Below are 14,054 nucleotides of genomic sequence, written 5' to 3' on the forward strand. Positions count from 1 at the left end.
CTCTTTTTTGTGAACCTGGGAATCTAACTTAAGGTTTGGAGGGTGCCAGGCAAGTGCTCTCCCAGAGTTACATCCCCAGGGGCTGGCCACACCCCACTCCCCTGCCCATCCCACCGGCCGCATTTTTTTTTCTGTTCAAAGCCGTACTCAGAAGCTCACGAAGGGCAGGTCCCTTTTTATTTTCTCTTTGAATCCCGGGGCCAGGCAACCCTCCCCCTCAAGACCCCACCTGGCACCCCATGAGCACCAGGGGCCCTGCCCCAAGCGGGTGGAAAAAAGGGCAGCCCCACCCTGAGTGACAGCAGAGATGTGAGACAGACTCAGTTTCCCCGACGTGAAGTCTCTCAGGTCATCATTGGGCCTGAAGGAGAGATGGGGTATCTGGGACAGAGTCCTGGGAGACAATTAAGAAATCTTAGTTCCGGTCCCTTGGTCGTATACACTCGCGGCGGCGAGCGGGGATGGGTGTTTCCTGTGTTCCGGGTAATTTAATATTTTCCAAGGCTCCCAAGGGGCTGGAATTGTTTCCATTTTATAAGCCAAGGGTGCTAAGTCACAGACAGTGGTAGTTTTCGCCGTCTTGGTCAGTGCTGTGTCCAGAGTCTAAAAGCATGCGGGCACATAGTAGGTGCTAAATGAGAGAAGGAATCTGCCAATGACTTCTATAACGGATTGCCGGGTCCCTGCCCGCAGAAGGACTTCCCGCAGAAAACTCATCTCTAGATAATAAGACCCTGCACGGCCTCCCGCAGCCTGTAATTTGGATCTCCAGGAATCGCCTTTGTTGTGGGAGACCAACCACAGGCAAAGCAAGCACCTGCTTCTCCAGCAGGTCCTCGCAGGGGGGCCCCAGGCTGCCGCGACCCCGCGTGGCTGCCTCGCGGGGTCCCTTCTCTCGGTTTCCCGGGAGCTGGGGACCTGGAGGCGCCCCCGGGACACGCGGCCAGGGTCTGTCCCAGCGCTTCGAAATCGTGTTGACGCGCGTGCCCAGGTGCCCGACACCCTGACCGCGGTTGGCATTCTTGGCCCCCTATGGCCGGGCAGGAGGTCTGGGGCTGCGCCAAGGGTCTCCTACGGCACCCCCGGGCCTGTGGGGCTAGGAGCCTGAGTCACCGCCGCGCCCGCCCCCTTCCCGGCCTCCATCCCGGGGCCACCTCGGCTCCTCAGGGCCGGCCCCGGCGCCGCGGGCTCTCGGCGGGTGTACGGTACACCCCGCTCCCCCGCCTGCGCCTCCGCGGCCACCGCCCTCACCCCTGACCAGCTCCCGAGGAGCCTCGCCCGTCCGCCCCTCCCCTGGAGAAGCCGGAGCTCCCAGCGCTCCCCGGCGGCTCCCGCGGGAGGGGGCGCGGCCGCCCCCGCGGCTCCACCCTCTCGGCGGGGCCTCAGCCATCTGGGGCCCCTGCCAGTCGCGTCGGCTCCGGGGCCCGCGCCGAGGTCGCGTGGGAGGAGGCAGCCCCTGGCAGGGACCTCGGCCGCTCCACCGGGCGGTCCCCTGCCTGCGCCGCCGCGGAGAGCCCCGCGCTGACATGCCCCGAGGGGGCGGTGGCTGCGAGCCGAGTCTGAGTGGAAGCGCGTCGCAGCGGACGCGGGCGCCCCTCACCACCTCGATGACCCTTCGGGAGCCGTGACCGGAGCCCCGGAGGTGGCGGCGCGGGCCCGCGAGGGCGGCGAGGTCCGTGCTTTTAGCGTCCGGAGGGGCCGCCGGCTGCGGACTCGCCCCCTCCTGCCTTTCCCCCCCAGCCCCCCGCGAGCTGGCAGGAGGAAATAGCGCGCGGCCCCTTTAAATTTACCCAGGAGCCCTTAAAGGAGCCCCAGGGGCCCCAGACAGGAATCCCCACCCCGGTCCAGCCCGCGCCGCCGAGCGAGCAGCCAGCCGTCCGTGCGGCCGGCCGCCCCGTGCATGCGCCCCGCACCCCGGGGCCTCGCGCACCGAGCGCCCCGCGCGGGCCGCCTTCGGCCCCGCGGCCCCGCGCCCCGCCGCCCCGGGGCCCCGCTCTGCAGCGCAGCGCATGGAGCCCGGCGGGGACCACCGGAGCCGGAGCGGCGGCGGCAGGGGCGGCCCCGGGCCAGCAGTGGCCTCGGCACGGGGCCGACGGCTGCCGCCCACCGGATCGAGCGGCGGCGCGGAGCCCGAGGAGGACGACGGCGGTAAGAGCTGGGGCCGGCGGCCCAGGCGGGGGCCCCGGCGTGGGGGAAGGGAGGGCTTCGGCTCCGGGCTCCGGGCCCCTCTCCGCCGGCGAACAAAGGGGGGGACGCGGGCAGGCCGGCCGGGGGCGCCACCTGGCGGGCGCGGATCGAAGTTGCAGGGCCAGCGGGAGAGCCCTCCGCCCAACGCCCGGGGTCGGCCCGCGGGGCTCGGGCGGATCCCTTCCTCCTTAAAGGGCCCCGCGGCGACCCGCCTTGGGGGCCAGGCGGAGGGGCCCCGCGGGGCCAGCTCCGCGGAGCTCAATGGGGTTGGACTTGCGGTCCCCGCCCCTTTCTCTTTCAGACTCCCAGGTGGTCTTTCTTATCCAGCTGTCTCTTAAAAGACCGCCCACACCCCGTGTCCCTTCTGGATTTTTTCCCCTCCTTCCCTAGAGTAGCAGAGCACCCAACTCCAGTTTCCAGTCCGCCTGCCTCTCTTCGTGTGGCCTGCTTCGAGGCAGGAACTCTCTTTCCTACGTTCTCCCTGGCCAAGAGAATGGCTTGCGCCCGGGGCCCACCACCACCTTCCCCCACCGCGGGCAGCTTTTAAATAAGGGATGGGTTCGCCCACAAAGGCAGACACCCTCTTCTGTCCCCGCCTTGTCTCTTCCTTTTCCAGAATTTCCCTCAACCCCAATTTGTCAGCTGTAGTGGGACCAGCCCGTCCTCTTGGCTCTCAGAGAAAACTGTTGTCAATTCCTAGCTGTGCCTAAAGACCTGTGAGGGTGCAGTCCCGACCTGGGAGACTCTGCCCTAATCTCTGAGCTCTCCTCCCCAAAACTCCCCATCCCCTTTTGTTTTTAAAGAATCTCAGCTCCTCCTCTTTTTTTTTTTTTTTTGACTCTTAAAGGGCCAGTCTGCCTTAGACTATCATGGCTCCAGCGCTGGAAGGATGCTAAAAGACCAGCTAGCCATCCAGTATCCTTGCAGACAAAGACGGCAAAGGCCCAGAGAGCGGACATGACCTACTAGAGGTCACAGAGCAAGTTATCAGTGAAGCTAGGACTTGAACCTAGTGGTTTTTTTTCTATGAATCTACTTTTTAAAAATGCAAACTAAAACAAACAAAACCCTCTACAGTGTGACAGGAGTCCTCTCTGAGCCTGTCTTTTGTTTGCTGGATCCTGGGATTCTCCAATGGGAGAATGACCAGAACCTGTCCATTTACTTTATGTGGCCAGGAGACCATTTTCTAAATAAAAGGGTCATAACTGTCGGGAGGGTGGGGACTGCTCTGGGTGCCTGTTTCACAAAGGGAACACCACTGGGTTAACCCCCCATCCCCTCCAGTGCCCTCCCTTCTTATTGCTGGGCAGTGGCCAGCTCCCTGCCAGAGCAAAAAATAAATCTCCAGAAAGACTTAATGGGTTCTAGTGGGTGGTGGCTGCTCCCTGATGCAGTATCTTTGGTAGCCTCTCTGGTGGCCTTGCTGCCATCCCCTTTCAGGGTCATTGGCTCTCTCAGACTGCGGGGGAAGTCCAGGTCCAAGAAACTCCTTTTTGTGGAGGTGTTGACAGCTTTATGTTGGGGATCTCTCCTGTAGGGGAATCTGTATTTAGGGAACTGACAAAGGCATAGCCTATACCTATATGGGACTCTCAGGAGGCAGTTTTTGAGGCGTTATTGGAAAAAAGGAGAACTTTGGGTGGGGCCCTCCTGGCTGGGGCCCCAGGTGGGTGGGTCCTTGTGCAGGCCTGGATGTAGACAGATGCCCCCTTTGTTCCTCTCACCCCACTGCCTTCTCCATGCTGGCTGTAACCGCCCCAGCTGCTGCTCTCCTGGCTTTATCCCTACACTTTCCTCCAAAAGGGTGCTGTACAGAGCTGGTGTGTCCTTGGCCCTCACTTATCTTTAAAAAGTCACAGCTGGCTCATAGGGTACCCAGCATCCTTTTGTTCTCAAGCCTCTCTCACAGGGTCCTTGCCCTGTGTTAGGGTGTTTTGACACCCTGGTTCTCCCACGTTCCTTTCATTGCTATTGCTGTCCCTTCCCTTCCGTGAAACACCCCACCCCCTTCTCAGGCTCTGAAATTAAAGCTCTGGTTCTTTTCCTGGAAACTGGAGATTGAAATCTATCTTCCTTTTCTCTTCTTCAGGACAAGATCTTCAGCTGGAAGGGGGTACCTTGGGGTCCTGGGGGAGTACCCCCCCGCCCTCCTCCAGGGCCAGGGGACCAGCATCTTCGGGCAGGAAATACTCAGACCATTGTGAGGCCAGGGCCTCGAGGCCTGGAAAGAGCCGTATCCCTGGCCGTGACCACCGGCGCTACTACCACGACCACTGGCGGCTGGAGTACCTGATGGACTTCAACCCTGCTCGGCATGGCATGGTGTGCATGGTGTGTGGCAGCTCCCTGGCCACCCTCAAGCTCAGCACCATCAAGCGGCACATCCGCCAGAAACACCCCTACTCTCTGCATTGGAGTCCCCGTGAGAAGGAAGTCATCAGCAACAGCTGGGATGCCCACCTGGGGCTGGGGGCCTGTGGTGAGGCTGAGGGCCTAGGGGCCCAGGGGGCTGAGGAAGAGGAGGAGGAGGAAGATGAAGAGGAGGAAGAGGGAGCTAGCCTCCAGGCTTGCCCACCCAAGGGCTCAGGTAATGCGGGACATGGAGAGGCAGGGACCTAGGTATGTTGGGACCAAGTCAGGGCAGCTGCTCTGTCCACTAGCTGATTTTCTGGGACAGGTCACTGCTCCTTCTCTGGGTAGGGCCTGTTTATTGCCCTTATTGTCCAATAGTGAGAGAGGACAGTTGATGGGAGTCTCCAACCTCTCTAACACCTTTGACATTCTGTGGTTTTAGAGGAGTTAGAAGTTGGTGGGGACAGCAGGGAGGGTGAGGGTAGGTGAGGGAACAGAAGGGGGCTAGAAAAGCTGACAGTGGAGCCCAGGGAAGGGGCTGGAATCTGGGTCTAGGAAGGCTGGTTGGACTTAGCTAGCGTGTGCAGGAGGATTAGGGAGATGAAGCTAAGATGTGAGGGGAGAGGATGGCAGAGGCAGAGGTTAGATGTGGCACTTGAGTCACAGTTCAGTGAGCAAGAGGCTGTGGAAGGCCTGGCTGTGGTGGGGGGCTCCCCAGAGGGCCAGCATCTCAGTTGCTTCCCTCCAACCCTTTCAGGCAAAGCCTCAGCTGGTGGGGGCTCCCGGCTTCGGCGTCGGGTGCAAGGGGGCCCAGTGGCATCCCGACGCAGGTGCCTCTCAGCCTCCAGAAGGGCTGGGGGCAGCAGGGGACTGGGGTCCCAGCGCCTGGAGAGAAGGCTGAAGGAGTCCTTGCAGAGCTGGTTCCGGGCTGAATGTCTCATGGACTATGACCCGCGGGGGAACCGGCTGGTGTGCATGGCGTGTGGCCGGACATTGCCCAGCCTGCACCTGGATGACATCCGTGCCCATGTGTTGGAAGTGCACCCCAGCTCTCTGGGGCTCAGCGGCCCTCAGCGCAGTGCCCTGCTGCAGGCTTGGGGTGGCCAGCCTGGGGCGCTGTCTGAGCTCACCCAGCCCCCACCAGGTGCGAGGTTGCCCCGAGGCTGAGACTCCCCCCTCTTTAGTGCTGCAAGGTGGGGTCTATGACTAAAACTGAGAGGCAGGTACTCCTGGCCAAGGGCCAAAGGCCCCGCCTACTCATCCCATCCCTGCACTTGCACTGGTGGACGGACTCTCCTGTGCCCTCTCTTTCTCACCCTCCCTCTCTCCTTCTCTCTCTCCCTCTCTGCCTCTCCCCCCTTACCTCCTCTGCCCCCTCTTCCCCCTCCCTCTCTCTTCTTCCTTCCCTCCCTCCCTCCCTCTCTCTTTCTCTTTCCTCCCTCCCCCTCCCTCTCCCTGGGGCCTCTAGCTTGGGGCTGGGGTGAAGACCAAGGATAGATACCCCCCCACCCCGCATGGGTAAGGACAACACCGTCAGCAGGCTGAGCCCCTCTCCCTCAACCCTTCCCCAACAGACGAGGACCTCGTTCCCCAGGACCTGACCAGAAAGAGCCGGGACTCGGCCCCTGCTGCTGGAGCCCCCTCCTCTCAGGATCTCAGTCCCCCAGACGTAAAGGAAGAGGCTGGCAGGGTCCCTGAGAGGCCCGGGCCCACAGAGGAGGGCGAGAGCGAGGGAGAGGCGGAGAGGGAGGGGGTTCCCGGGCAGTCGCTGCGGGGCGGCGACCACCGCCCTCACTACCAGGAGCGCTGGCGACTGGAGTACCTCATGGAGCTGGATGGCGGCCGGCGCGGCCTGGTGTGCCTGGTGTGCGGGGGCGCGCTGGCCTCGCTCAAGATGAGCACCATCAAGCGGCACATCCGCCAGCGCCACCCGGGCTCCACGTGCCTCACCGGGCCTGTCAAGGAATGGAGCGAGAAGGCCGCCCACCTTCTGGCCCTGGGGCTGCCCTGCTCGGAGCCGCCCCCCGGCCCCACCGGCCCCAGTACTGCCGCAGTCCGGGAAGGGGGAAGGGCGGAGGAGGCGGAGGCAGAGGAGGAGTGGTGGGGTGAGCCGGTGGAGGGCCAGAGCAGGTGGCCAGGAGCGTGGGCAGGGACCGGGCAGGCACGGAGAGGGCTGGGCCTAGCGTGGCTGCTTGAAGAGTGAGAGTAGAAGGCTGAAGGGAGGCTGGGATCGAGGGACAAAAGGAGGGGAATGTGTCCTGAGATGTGGGACCTGTCCTGCTGTCGGCCAGCAACTCCAACGCAGCCCTTTGTCCTTCTCCAGGCGAAGTCCCACTTTCCCCTGGGGCTGCTTTGGAGCGGCCCGCCGAGGAAGAGGAGGACGAAGAGGACGGGCAGGAACCCGGAGGACTGGCCTTCCCGCCGCTGCCACTGCCGCCACCGCCCCCTCCCCCGCCGCCGCCGCCGCCCCGCAGCCGGGAACAGCGGCGGAACTACCAGCCGCGCTGGCGGGGCGAATACCTGATGGATTACGACGGCAGCCGGCGCGGCCTGGTGTGCATGGTGTGCGGGGGCGCGCTGGCCACGCTCAAGGTGAGCACCATCAAGCGGCACATCCTGCAGGTGCACCCCTTTTCCATGGACTTCACACCGGAGGAGCGCCAGACCATCCTGGAGGCCTACGAGGAGGCGGCGCTGCGCTGCTACGGCCACGAGGGCTTCGGGCCACCCGCCCCTGCACCGCGTGACGGCGGCACGGACCTCAAGCCGGGTGCCGTGTGCCGGGCATAGCGGACTCGCCGGGTCGCCCTGTGCTCGGCCGGGCTGGGCTGGGAGGCCCTCGTATCTCGTGCTAGAGCTTCCCACGGCCGACTGCTGTCGCGTCCCCCCCCGCTGGCCGGGCTGGGCGGAGATTGGGTGGCGCCGACGCTACTTAGGTGTCGGAGCTAGTCGGGCGCTGGGGGAGCGCACCCGGTCCCGGTGCTCCGGGCCTCTGCGCAGCGCTCCGCTTTCTATGAAGCCAAAGCGGTCTCTGAAGTGTTAGCCCCGAGCGCCGCTAGCCCCAGCCCGTGTCGGGCAGCAGCCGGCGAGGCGCCCCTTTGCCAGGCTGGGATGGGGGCGTCATCAGTCAGTATTAGGGCCTCGGGAGGGGCCTCGGGGAGGGCAGGAGGAGCGCGCCGGCCCCTTGTCCTGGCCGAGGGCCCAGTTCTCTGCGGCCTTGCACGCCAGCAGGCACAGCTCCCGTCTCGGGGACGGCTGACTGCCTGGTCCTAATTGGTATTCTTGGCCTCTCGGAGGCCCTGGCCACGGACGGGGGCCTTAGGCTTGGGGCGGGGCCCTGGGCTGGGAGCCTCCGGGATGGGGGGGGGCGCGTGGGACCGCGGACGGGCGGGGCGACCCGCCCTGAGCCTGGGCCCTGCCAGCTGCGCCAGCCTCGGGGGCAGGCTCAGAGAGACCCTGCCCCAGGTGGCTCCGCCCTCTGCCACTCCCTCCCGCCCTATTGGCTTCGTGTAAAGGGATTAGCACTTTTTTCCTTTGCTCCTCTCCTGCCCTGAGGGCCTCCGTTTACCCCTAAACTGAGTCTGGCGTTTTTTGGTCTAGCGCCAGGTCCATTCGAGCCCGGGGCACTGGCGGTCCCGGCAGTTGACCTATATTCCCGCCTCCTCCCTTTGTCCTCAGTGGACTCGCTACCCGTTCTTCGCTCCCAGGGCCTGGGGCCGGGCCTCGGCCTCTCTCTTCCGGAGGCAGGGCCAGGCCCTGTGGGTGGGGAAGGGGCCGCGATCTCCCAGGCAGGTCCGAGAGAGGGATGTGTAGACTCATTCTCCCGTGGAGAACCGGTGGCCCTGAGATCAGGCCCCTTTTTGCTCTTTGTATTTTATTTTGGAACTGTATTTAATGCTTTTATATGAAAGGGGGCGGGACGGAGACGGAGCTGACCCAATCACCCTAATGTGCAAATGTCTTATTTATTATGTGTGTATCAGAGATAAGCTGTGAGGTAGTGGGGGAAGGACCTAAAGGAAGAAGGAGCTAGGACAGCGGCGGGGATGGGAGGACTAAATATCCCATATATTCCTGTAGCCTCGGCCTCTTTCTCCTGCCCCAGCGTTGGCTTTCCACAAAGGGATGCCCCTGCAGGGACGGCGCTCTCCCGCTGGCTTAAAGTCAGGGTGGGGAAGCCAAGGGGTAGAGCTTGTGGGTGGGGTCTGCAAGGGTGTGGCCCTGGGGGACAAGGGCGGGCTGTCTTGAGAAAGCAGAAGGCAGAGAAAGCTCTTAATCCTTACCCGCCCCAGGCCAGAACCCAAGGTTCAAGTGCCTCAGGCCAAGTTCCTTGACTTTCTAATTGGGAGTTGTGTTTTTATATCACGAATTTTATAGCATTTTATACAGCTTTGCTGGAGTTGGAAGGGACTCTGGAGATAACTTAGTACCATCTCTCCCCCTTCACGCAGGCAAAATTCTTAATACCAGAAATAACTTTTCACACAGCTAAGGTAGAAACAGGACAAGAACTAGGAAAAAAAAAATCCTAACTCCCAATTCAGTGTTTTTTCCATCATAGCACGCTGCCTCCCAATCTCTGGTAAATTATTAGAATTCTTTACCCATTATGCCTGCAAAGGGGGTGGCATGTTTGGGGCACTGCAGGCTGTCACAGTGCACTTATGATTCCTGAGGTTGGCAGAGAACTGCACTTCTTTGAGGATGCTAAGCTCTTGGAATGAGGGGCAGCTCCTGCTGCTGCAGGCCTCAGCTGGGAGGCAGAGGCTGCTTTGCAGCTTTGGGATCAGAACACAAGATGGCCCTTCACCCCTGGCCAAAGGTCTACTCAGCAGGGCAAGGCTCTGGCTTTGTGTTCTTCCATTGTTTTGGAATTTGGGGATGGGCTGTCAGTTGGCTGAAAAGTGAATTTCCACTAGTTTGGCCCTCCAGGGTTTTTGAGACAGTATTAAAATCTTGAGAACAGATAAGCTGTGGCACCAGCCTGGGCATCGCCATTCTTTACTTCATGCATGTTGGTTTCAAATCCAGAAGGAGTATTCTATCACTTTTTCCACACTGCCATTCAAAAACAGGCAAATCAGGACAGCTGGTTATAATCACCTGAGCTCACTGTTGATGCTCAGGTAAGCCAAGTCAGAAAACGGGTTAGGTATTGGTTTCCCCCTTTACAGAAGAGGCCTTAGAACAAAAGTGACTGAGTGGCTTTTTAAGTGTGGCCCCAGATCATCTTAGGACCTTGCTAGAGGTATAAATTTTGGGGGCCCAGATGTGATCTGGGAAGTGCCGCTATAGTGATTACTACTGTGACTGGAGCTATGGCCTCAGAGTTGCCCTCATTGCTTGGGTGCCTCCTTGCCTTGGGATTCTGACATAAACAATTTCATTTTTTTTTTTTTTTTTGGTTAATGGTATCCTTGCTATTATGGCCAATATGTAAATGTTACTCTGAATACATATTTATATACCATGTTACTTAGTGACATTATTTGAACATTTGTATGCGTATTTGTGAAGTTGTTTGCTTCAGTCATTTAAAAAGAAATACTTCAGCCTAAGTTTTTTAAGAGGTATGTTGAATAAATTTTTAAAATCCAGCTTGAGTCACAGCAGCCTTAGTTTTGGGAAGAGCAACTTGAGAAACAAGTTGTTTTACAAAGAGGTGACTGATTCTTGATTTTGGTGCTTAGTGTGGCCTTCTGTGGTTCATATAGGCTGCTTCACATTGCAAGTGGGGAACCCTTCCAGTCTGGTGTGTTCCTCTGGGCCAGCAGCCCCCTTGCATCCATTTTTTTTTTCTTTAAAAGTGTGGCTGGGGTGATTGAACCCAGGGCGTCATGCATGCCAGAAAAGTGCTCTACCACTAAGCCATACCTCCAGCTCATCTTTCTCCTAAGCTCACCTCTTAGAGGGTGTTTGATTTTCTCAGAAACCAAATGCACAACTGTGCTTTTTACATTATGGAAATTCTGCAATTTTGGGAATTCATATAAATTGTTTTTTAAAACCCTCAAAGTGGAGTGAGGAGGGGGGAAGTGGAAGGAAGCCCCGTTTATAAGTATAAAGAATAAAGTTAGCAGAACACCACCAGTCATTGTGTTCTTTATTTTTAAATTAATACCACATCAATTTGCAGTTTTACAGGAACCAAGATTCAAGCTCCTTGGGTGCTACTGTATTTTTATGTTCCACGCACAGACACGCACACAGTTTCATTAGTACTTTTTTGTCTATGTTTTCCTTAAAAAAAAAAAAAAATTCTGCGTGGCACAAACATCTCTCCCATTATTATTAACACAGCAACAACAAAAGAAAAGAACCTGGTGTGGGGCTTCCAGTGCAGAAAGAGGTCCTTTGGAGGGGAAGCCTGAAAGTCCATCAGTGCATCGACTTCCTGGGAGGGTAAGGAATGGTGATGGAGAGGGAGATTCTTAATGACAGAAAATGTTAAAAATTTCAAAAAGAAAGGGGGCAAGAAAATAAGAAAAGGGAGTATGGGGAGAGTTCCTTTTTACTCATCTAAATTCCCCAGTAATTAAAAAAAAAAAATCCTCCCAGTGCTTCCTGCAGAGCTGCAGTACTTTGGGACCAACAAATATTGTAGCCCTTACAGCTTGCTCCCTCTTGGAAGGGCAGGACTACGTAGGAGCTACAAGCTTAAGGAACTTAATGACTGCTTTCACACTGACTTGAGTCTCCATGTGGAAAAGGGAGGAAGAAACTTTGTCTCAAACAGGAATCAATGATTCCCAATCACCCTCCACCTGCTGTGCCTGTGCAGTGCTCGTCTCCAACTGAAGAAAGCCCATCAATACACTCTGGCCCTGTCTGGTCATCTTAACTTAAAAGTCCACAGAAAGCACTCTCCAAAGGAGCATCCTGGGCCATGGTACAGGGGCTGAGCATTTTGTGTGTCTGAAAATCAAAGAAAGCACCCTCAAAGCAGATAGACTCCACATGAACAACAAAATGCACGTCCCCACACTGGCGTGCAGTCTCTTAGCCACAGACACATAAGATCTCCCCTCAAGCCAGCTTGGCTTTGGTCCTTACACTAAACTGATGAGCACACATTAAAGCAACAGCATGTGAGGAGAAAGCAGTGGTGGTGGTGGTGGTGGTGGTAGATAAAGAAAAACGTTTTCTTTTTTGGTAGTTCCATCTTTTGAGACTGTTCCCCCTCCATGGACTGAGACAGGATTACAATAACTCAATAACTAGGGAGCCCACATGCAGAGTATTTTTCTCTAACAAGTTTACAGCAGTGTACAGCAGGTACAGACATTTATTTCATAATAATAAAAGTACAACCATATTTATTAAACTTGAGGTGAGGTGGGTGGGCAGGAAAGAGGGGAAAGCACATTCAGGAATGAGTTCTCAAATTAACTCCCAGAACTGGCATCCAAGAGATGATATGGACACCATGCTCCCAGCTGGTGGAGCCCTTCCTTCCCTGTGGATGCGTGGCAGAGGGAGGTGGCCATTGCTGTGCCCCTGCCACACCCTTTCCCACCCTTTTCTGTTTCTACTCTTATTTCTCAGATGGCATTCTGGAGACAGGAATTATCACTACTACCTATAAGTTACTCAGAGCTGGAAGTTATATCATTAAGTCAAGAAGAGGAATATTAAGAGTAGCTGCTCACAGTGTGGGGCAGGAGGATGGGATTGGTGGGCTGCAAATAACCCAAGGAAGGCATCCCCCTCCTGTCTCCAAACCATTTCTTCACAAGTTAATCATTATTTCTTAACTTAAAAATAAGGGCAAAACTATAATGGGAGTTGTGTAAAACTAGTCCTTGAAAACTGAATAGAAGGACCCAAGAAATTTTTCTACCATTCACTTTCTCTTTTTCTAAATCTTTCCCCTTTTCATGCTACAGGTAAAAAGCTCCACCACCACTAAGGTATAATTTATCCTATTAATTTTATTCTTTTCTTTATTCTTTTGGGTTCTAAGATATCAGTTCTTTTTGTTCAGTCCACTGTTTCTTGTGCTTGATACTGAGGGTAAAGGGAAAGGAGGGGAGAAAATACCAAATTAAAATAAAAATAAGCTTGGAATGCAGGCTCAAGCTGACACTGAGCATGTCCTCCATGGTACAAGTAACATCATTATAACTATTAAGTGGTGTTTTAGTAACTGTTGCATTTCTGGTTTCCATGTGTTTATTCTGCCTTCTTTTTGGCGATTCCAGGGAGTTTTGCTTGGATCCTGTTCAGGGTGGGGGGGTGGGGGAGAAGAAGAAGAAGAAAAAAAAAACATAAGCATTTGTCTGGGTTTACATTTTTACAGTGATAGTAGAAGACAGTCCTGGACTTGCTAGAGTAACCTAGAAACATTCTCCCATTTTCACAGGGATATGGTGAAGAGAGGCAGGGGTTCCAAGCTGTCCTGTTCTCTGCCTGGGATGAGCCTGAGGGGTCCACAAAGATCATCCCTCTTCCCCTGCTGCCATGCCTGATCCTCTTTCTCTGCCAGGAATCTGAGTCTTTCACTGAGGGTTCCAGAGAAGAATGGAGGGACCCAGGCAAGATGCCTGATGACTATGTTCTAAACTTGCAGTCTATTACTTAAACTCACAAGATATTACTTAAAAAAGGCCCATTTCTCTGGCTCTGTGAGGTACAGAACCCACCAGTGCCACAAAGGACCTAGAAGTCAGGGTGAAGGAGACATGTAAAACAGATATGGGTCATAGTATCCTGGATCTCAGGCCTATGGGATGTGGCAACATTTCCCAGCCCCTCACAGGATACCAGAAGCTGCCTTTTATTCTGGCAAAGGGGCTATTCAATCAGAAAACCTGGTGCAATGGTGCAAGCCTATAATCCCATAATGCTCAGGGACAGTCTTGGCAACTAAGGGAGACACTGTCTCAAAGTAAAAAATAAAAAGGGCTGAGGGTGTATCAGTAGTAAAGTGCCAATGGGCTCTATCATCAGTATCACAAAGAAAAAAGAAAACCCTCAGTAATGTCAAGGCTACTCTCCACAAATGCCACAAACACAGCTGGCAACCCAATTCAAGCTCATATTGGCACTCAAGATGTTAGCTTTAAAGCCTAGCTATAATCACCTTTCACAAATTAACTAGGGTAAATAGCCACCATATATATATATATATATATATATTTGTGCTGTCTGTCTGATGTAGCTCAGTGGCAAAGTACCCTTAGGTTCAATTCCCAGTTTAAAAAAAAAATCAAAAAATCAGGTAAAGATTCTGGCATCAAACCAGACCTACTGGATATACTCAGTTTCTTCTTAAGTTTTTTGTAGTGGTGGGGATGGAACCTAGGACTCACTCATGCTAGGCAAGTGCTCTATCACTGAGCTACATACATCTCTAGCCTACTCAGCTTTTTCTTGAAAAACCTGGAGAAAGCACTAAAATCTGGGGTATGGAAGTAGCACACAGGGAATCTGTGGTACTTCTTTCTAAAAGAACACCTGAAGAAGGGAAGGGGGAAGGGGAGATGAAGGGAAGGCTCTGGGGAATGAGACTG

General features: G+C 55.8%; 2 protein-coding genes across 7 annotated transcripts in view; one reads left to right on the forward strand and one right to left on the reverse strand.

Moving 5' to 3' along the window:
- The first annotated feature begins 1,172 nt into the window (after nt 1-1,172).
- Nucleotides 1,173-10,632, forward strand: Zfta (zinc finger translocation associated). 2 transcript variants are annotated; one of them, XM_078045777.1, is made up of 5 exons: nt 1,173-1,672; nt 4,280-4,777; nt 5,300-5,686; nt 6,117-6,584; nt 6,866-10,632. In XM_078045777.1, the coding sequence occupies exons 2-5, from the start codon at nt 4,483-4,485 to the stop codon at nt 7,330-7,332; spliced, it is 1,617 nt and encodes a 538-aa protein (XP_077901903.1). In that variant the 5' UTR covers nt 1,173-1,672; nt 4,280-4,482; the 3' UTR covers nt 7,333-10,632. The 2 variants fall into 2 exon arrangements, with proteins under 2 accessions (XP_077901903.1, XP_077901902.1); XM_078045776.1 differs by having other exon boundaries at nt 1,177-2,148.
- A 1,177-nt stretch (nt 10,633-11,809) lies between these two features.
- Nucleotides 11,810-14,054, reverse strand: part of Rtn3 (reticulon 3) — a 65,096-nt gene continuing 62,851 nt past the window's right edge. For all 5 annotated transcript variants that reach the window (XM_021731813.3, XM_040284184.2, XM_005333527.5 and 2 more), the window contains one exon: nt 11,810-12,760. In XM_021731813.3, the coding sequence (XP_021587488.2) occupies nt 12,715-12,760 (46 nt within the window). In that variant the 3' untranslated portion in view covers nt 11,810-12,714. The remainder of the gene's footprint in view (nt 12,761-14,054) is intronic.

The sequence above is a fragment of the Ictidomys tridecemlineatus genome, chromosome 4 (genome assembly GCF_052094955.1).
Source record: "Ictidomys tridecemlineatus isolate mIctTri1 chromosome 4, mIctTri1.hap1, whole genome shotgun sequence".
Taxonomy (NCBI): domain Eukaryota; kingdom Metazoa; phylum Chordata; class Mammalia; order Rodentia; family Sciuridae; genus Ictidomys; species Ictidomys tridecemlineatus.

Excerpts from the sequence above, each read along its gene's own strand:
- Zfta (XM_078045776.1), top strand. The coding sequence starts at position 2,010 with ATGGAGCCCGGCGGGGACCACCGGAGCCGGAGCGGCGGCGGCAGGGGC. Across the intron at positions 5,687-6,116 it reads GCTCACCCAGCCCCCACCAG|ACGAGGACCTCGTTCCCCAG; the intron begins GTGCGAGGTTGC and ends CTTCCCCAACAG. Across the intron at positions 6,585-6,865 it reads CCCCGGCCCCACCGGCCCCA|GCGAAGTCCCACTTTCCCCT; the intron begins GTACTGCCGCAG and ends GTCCTTCTCCAG.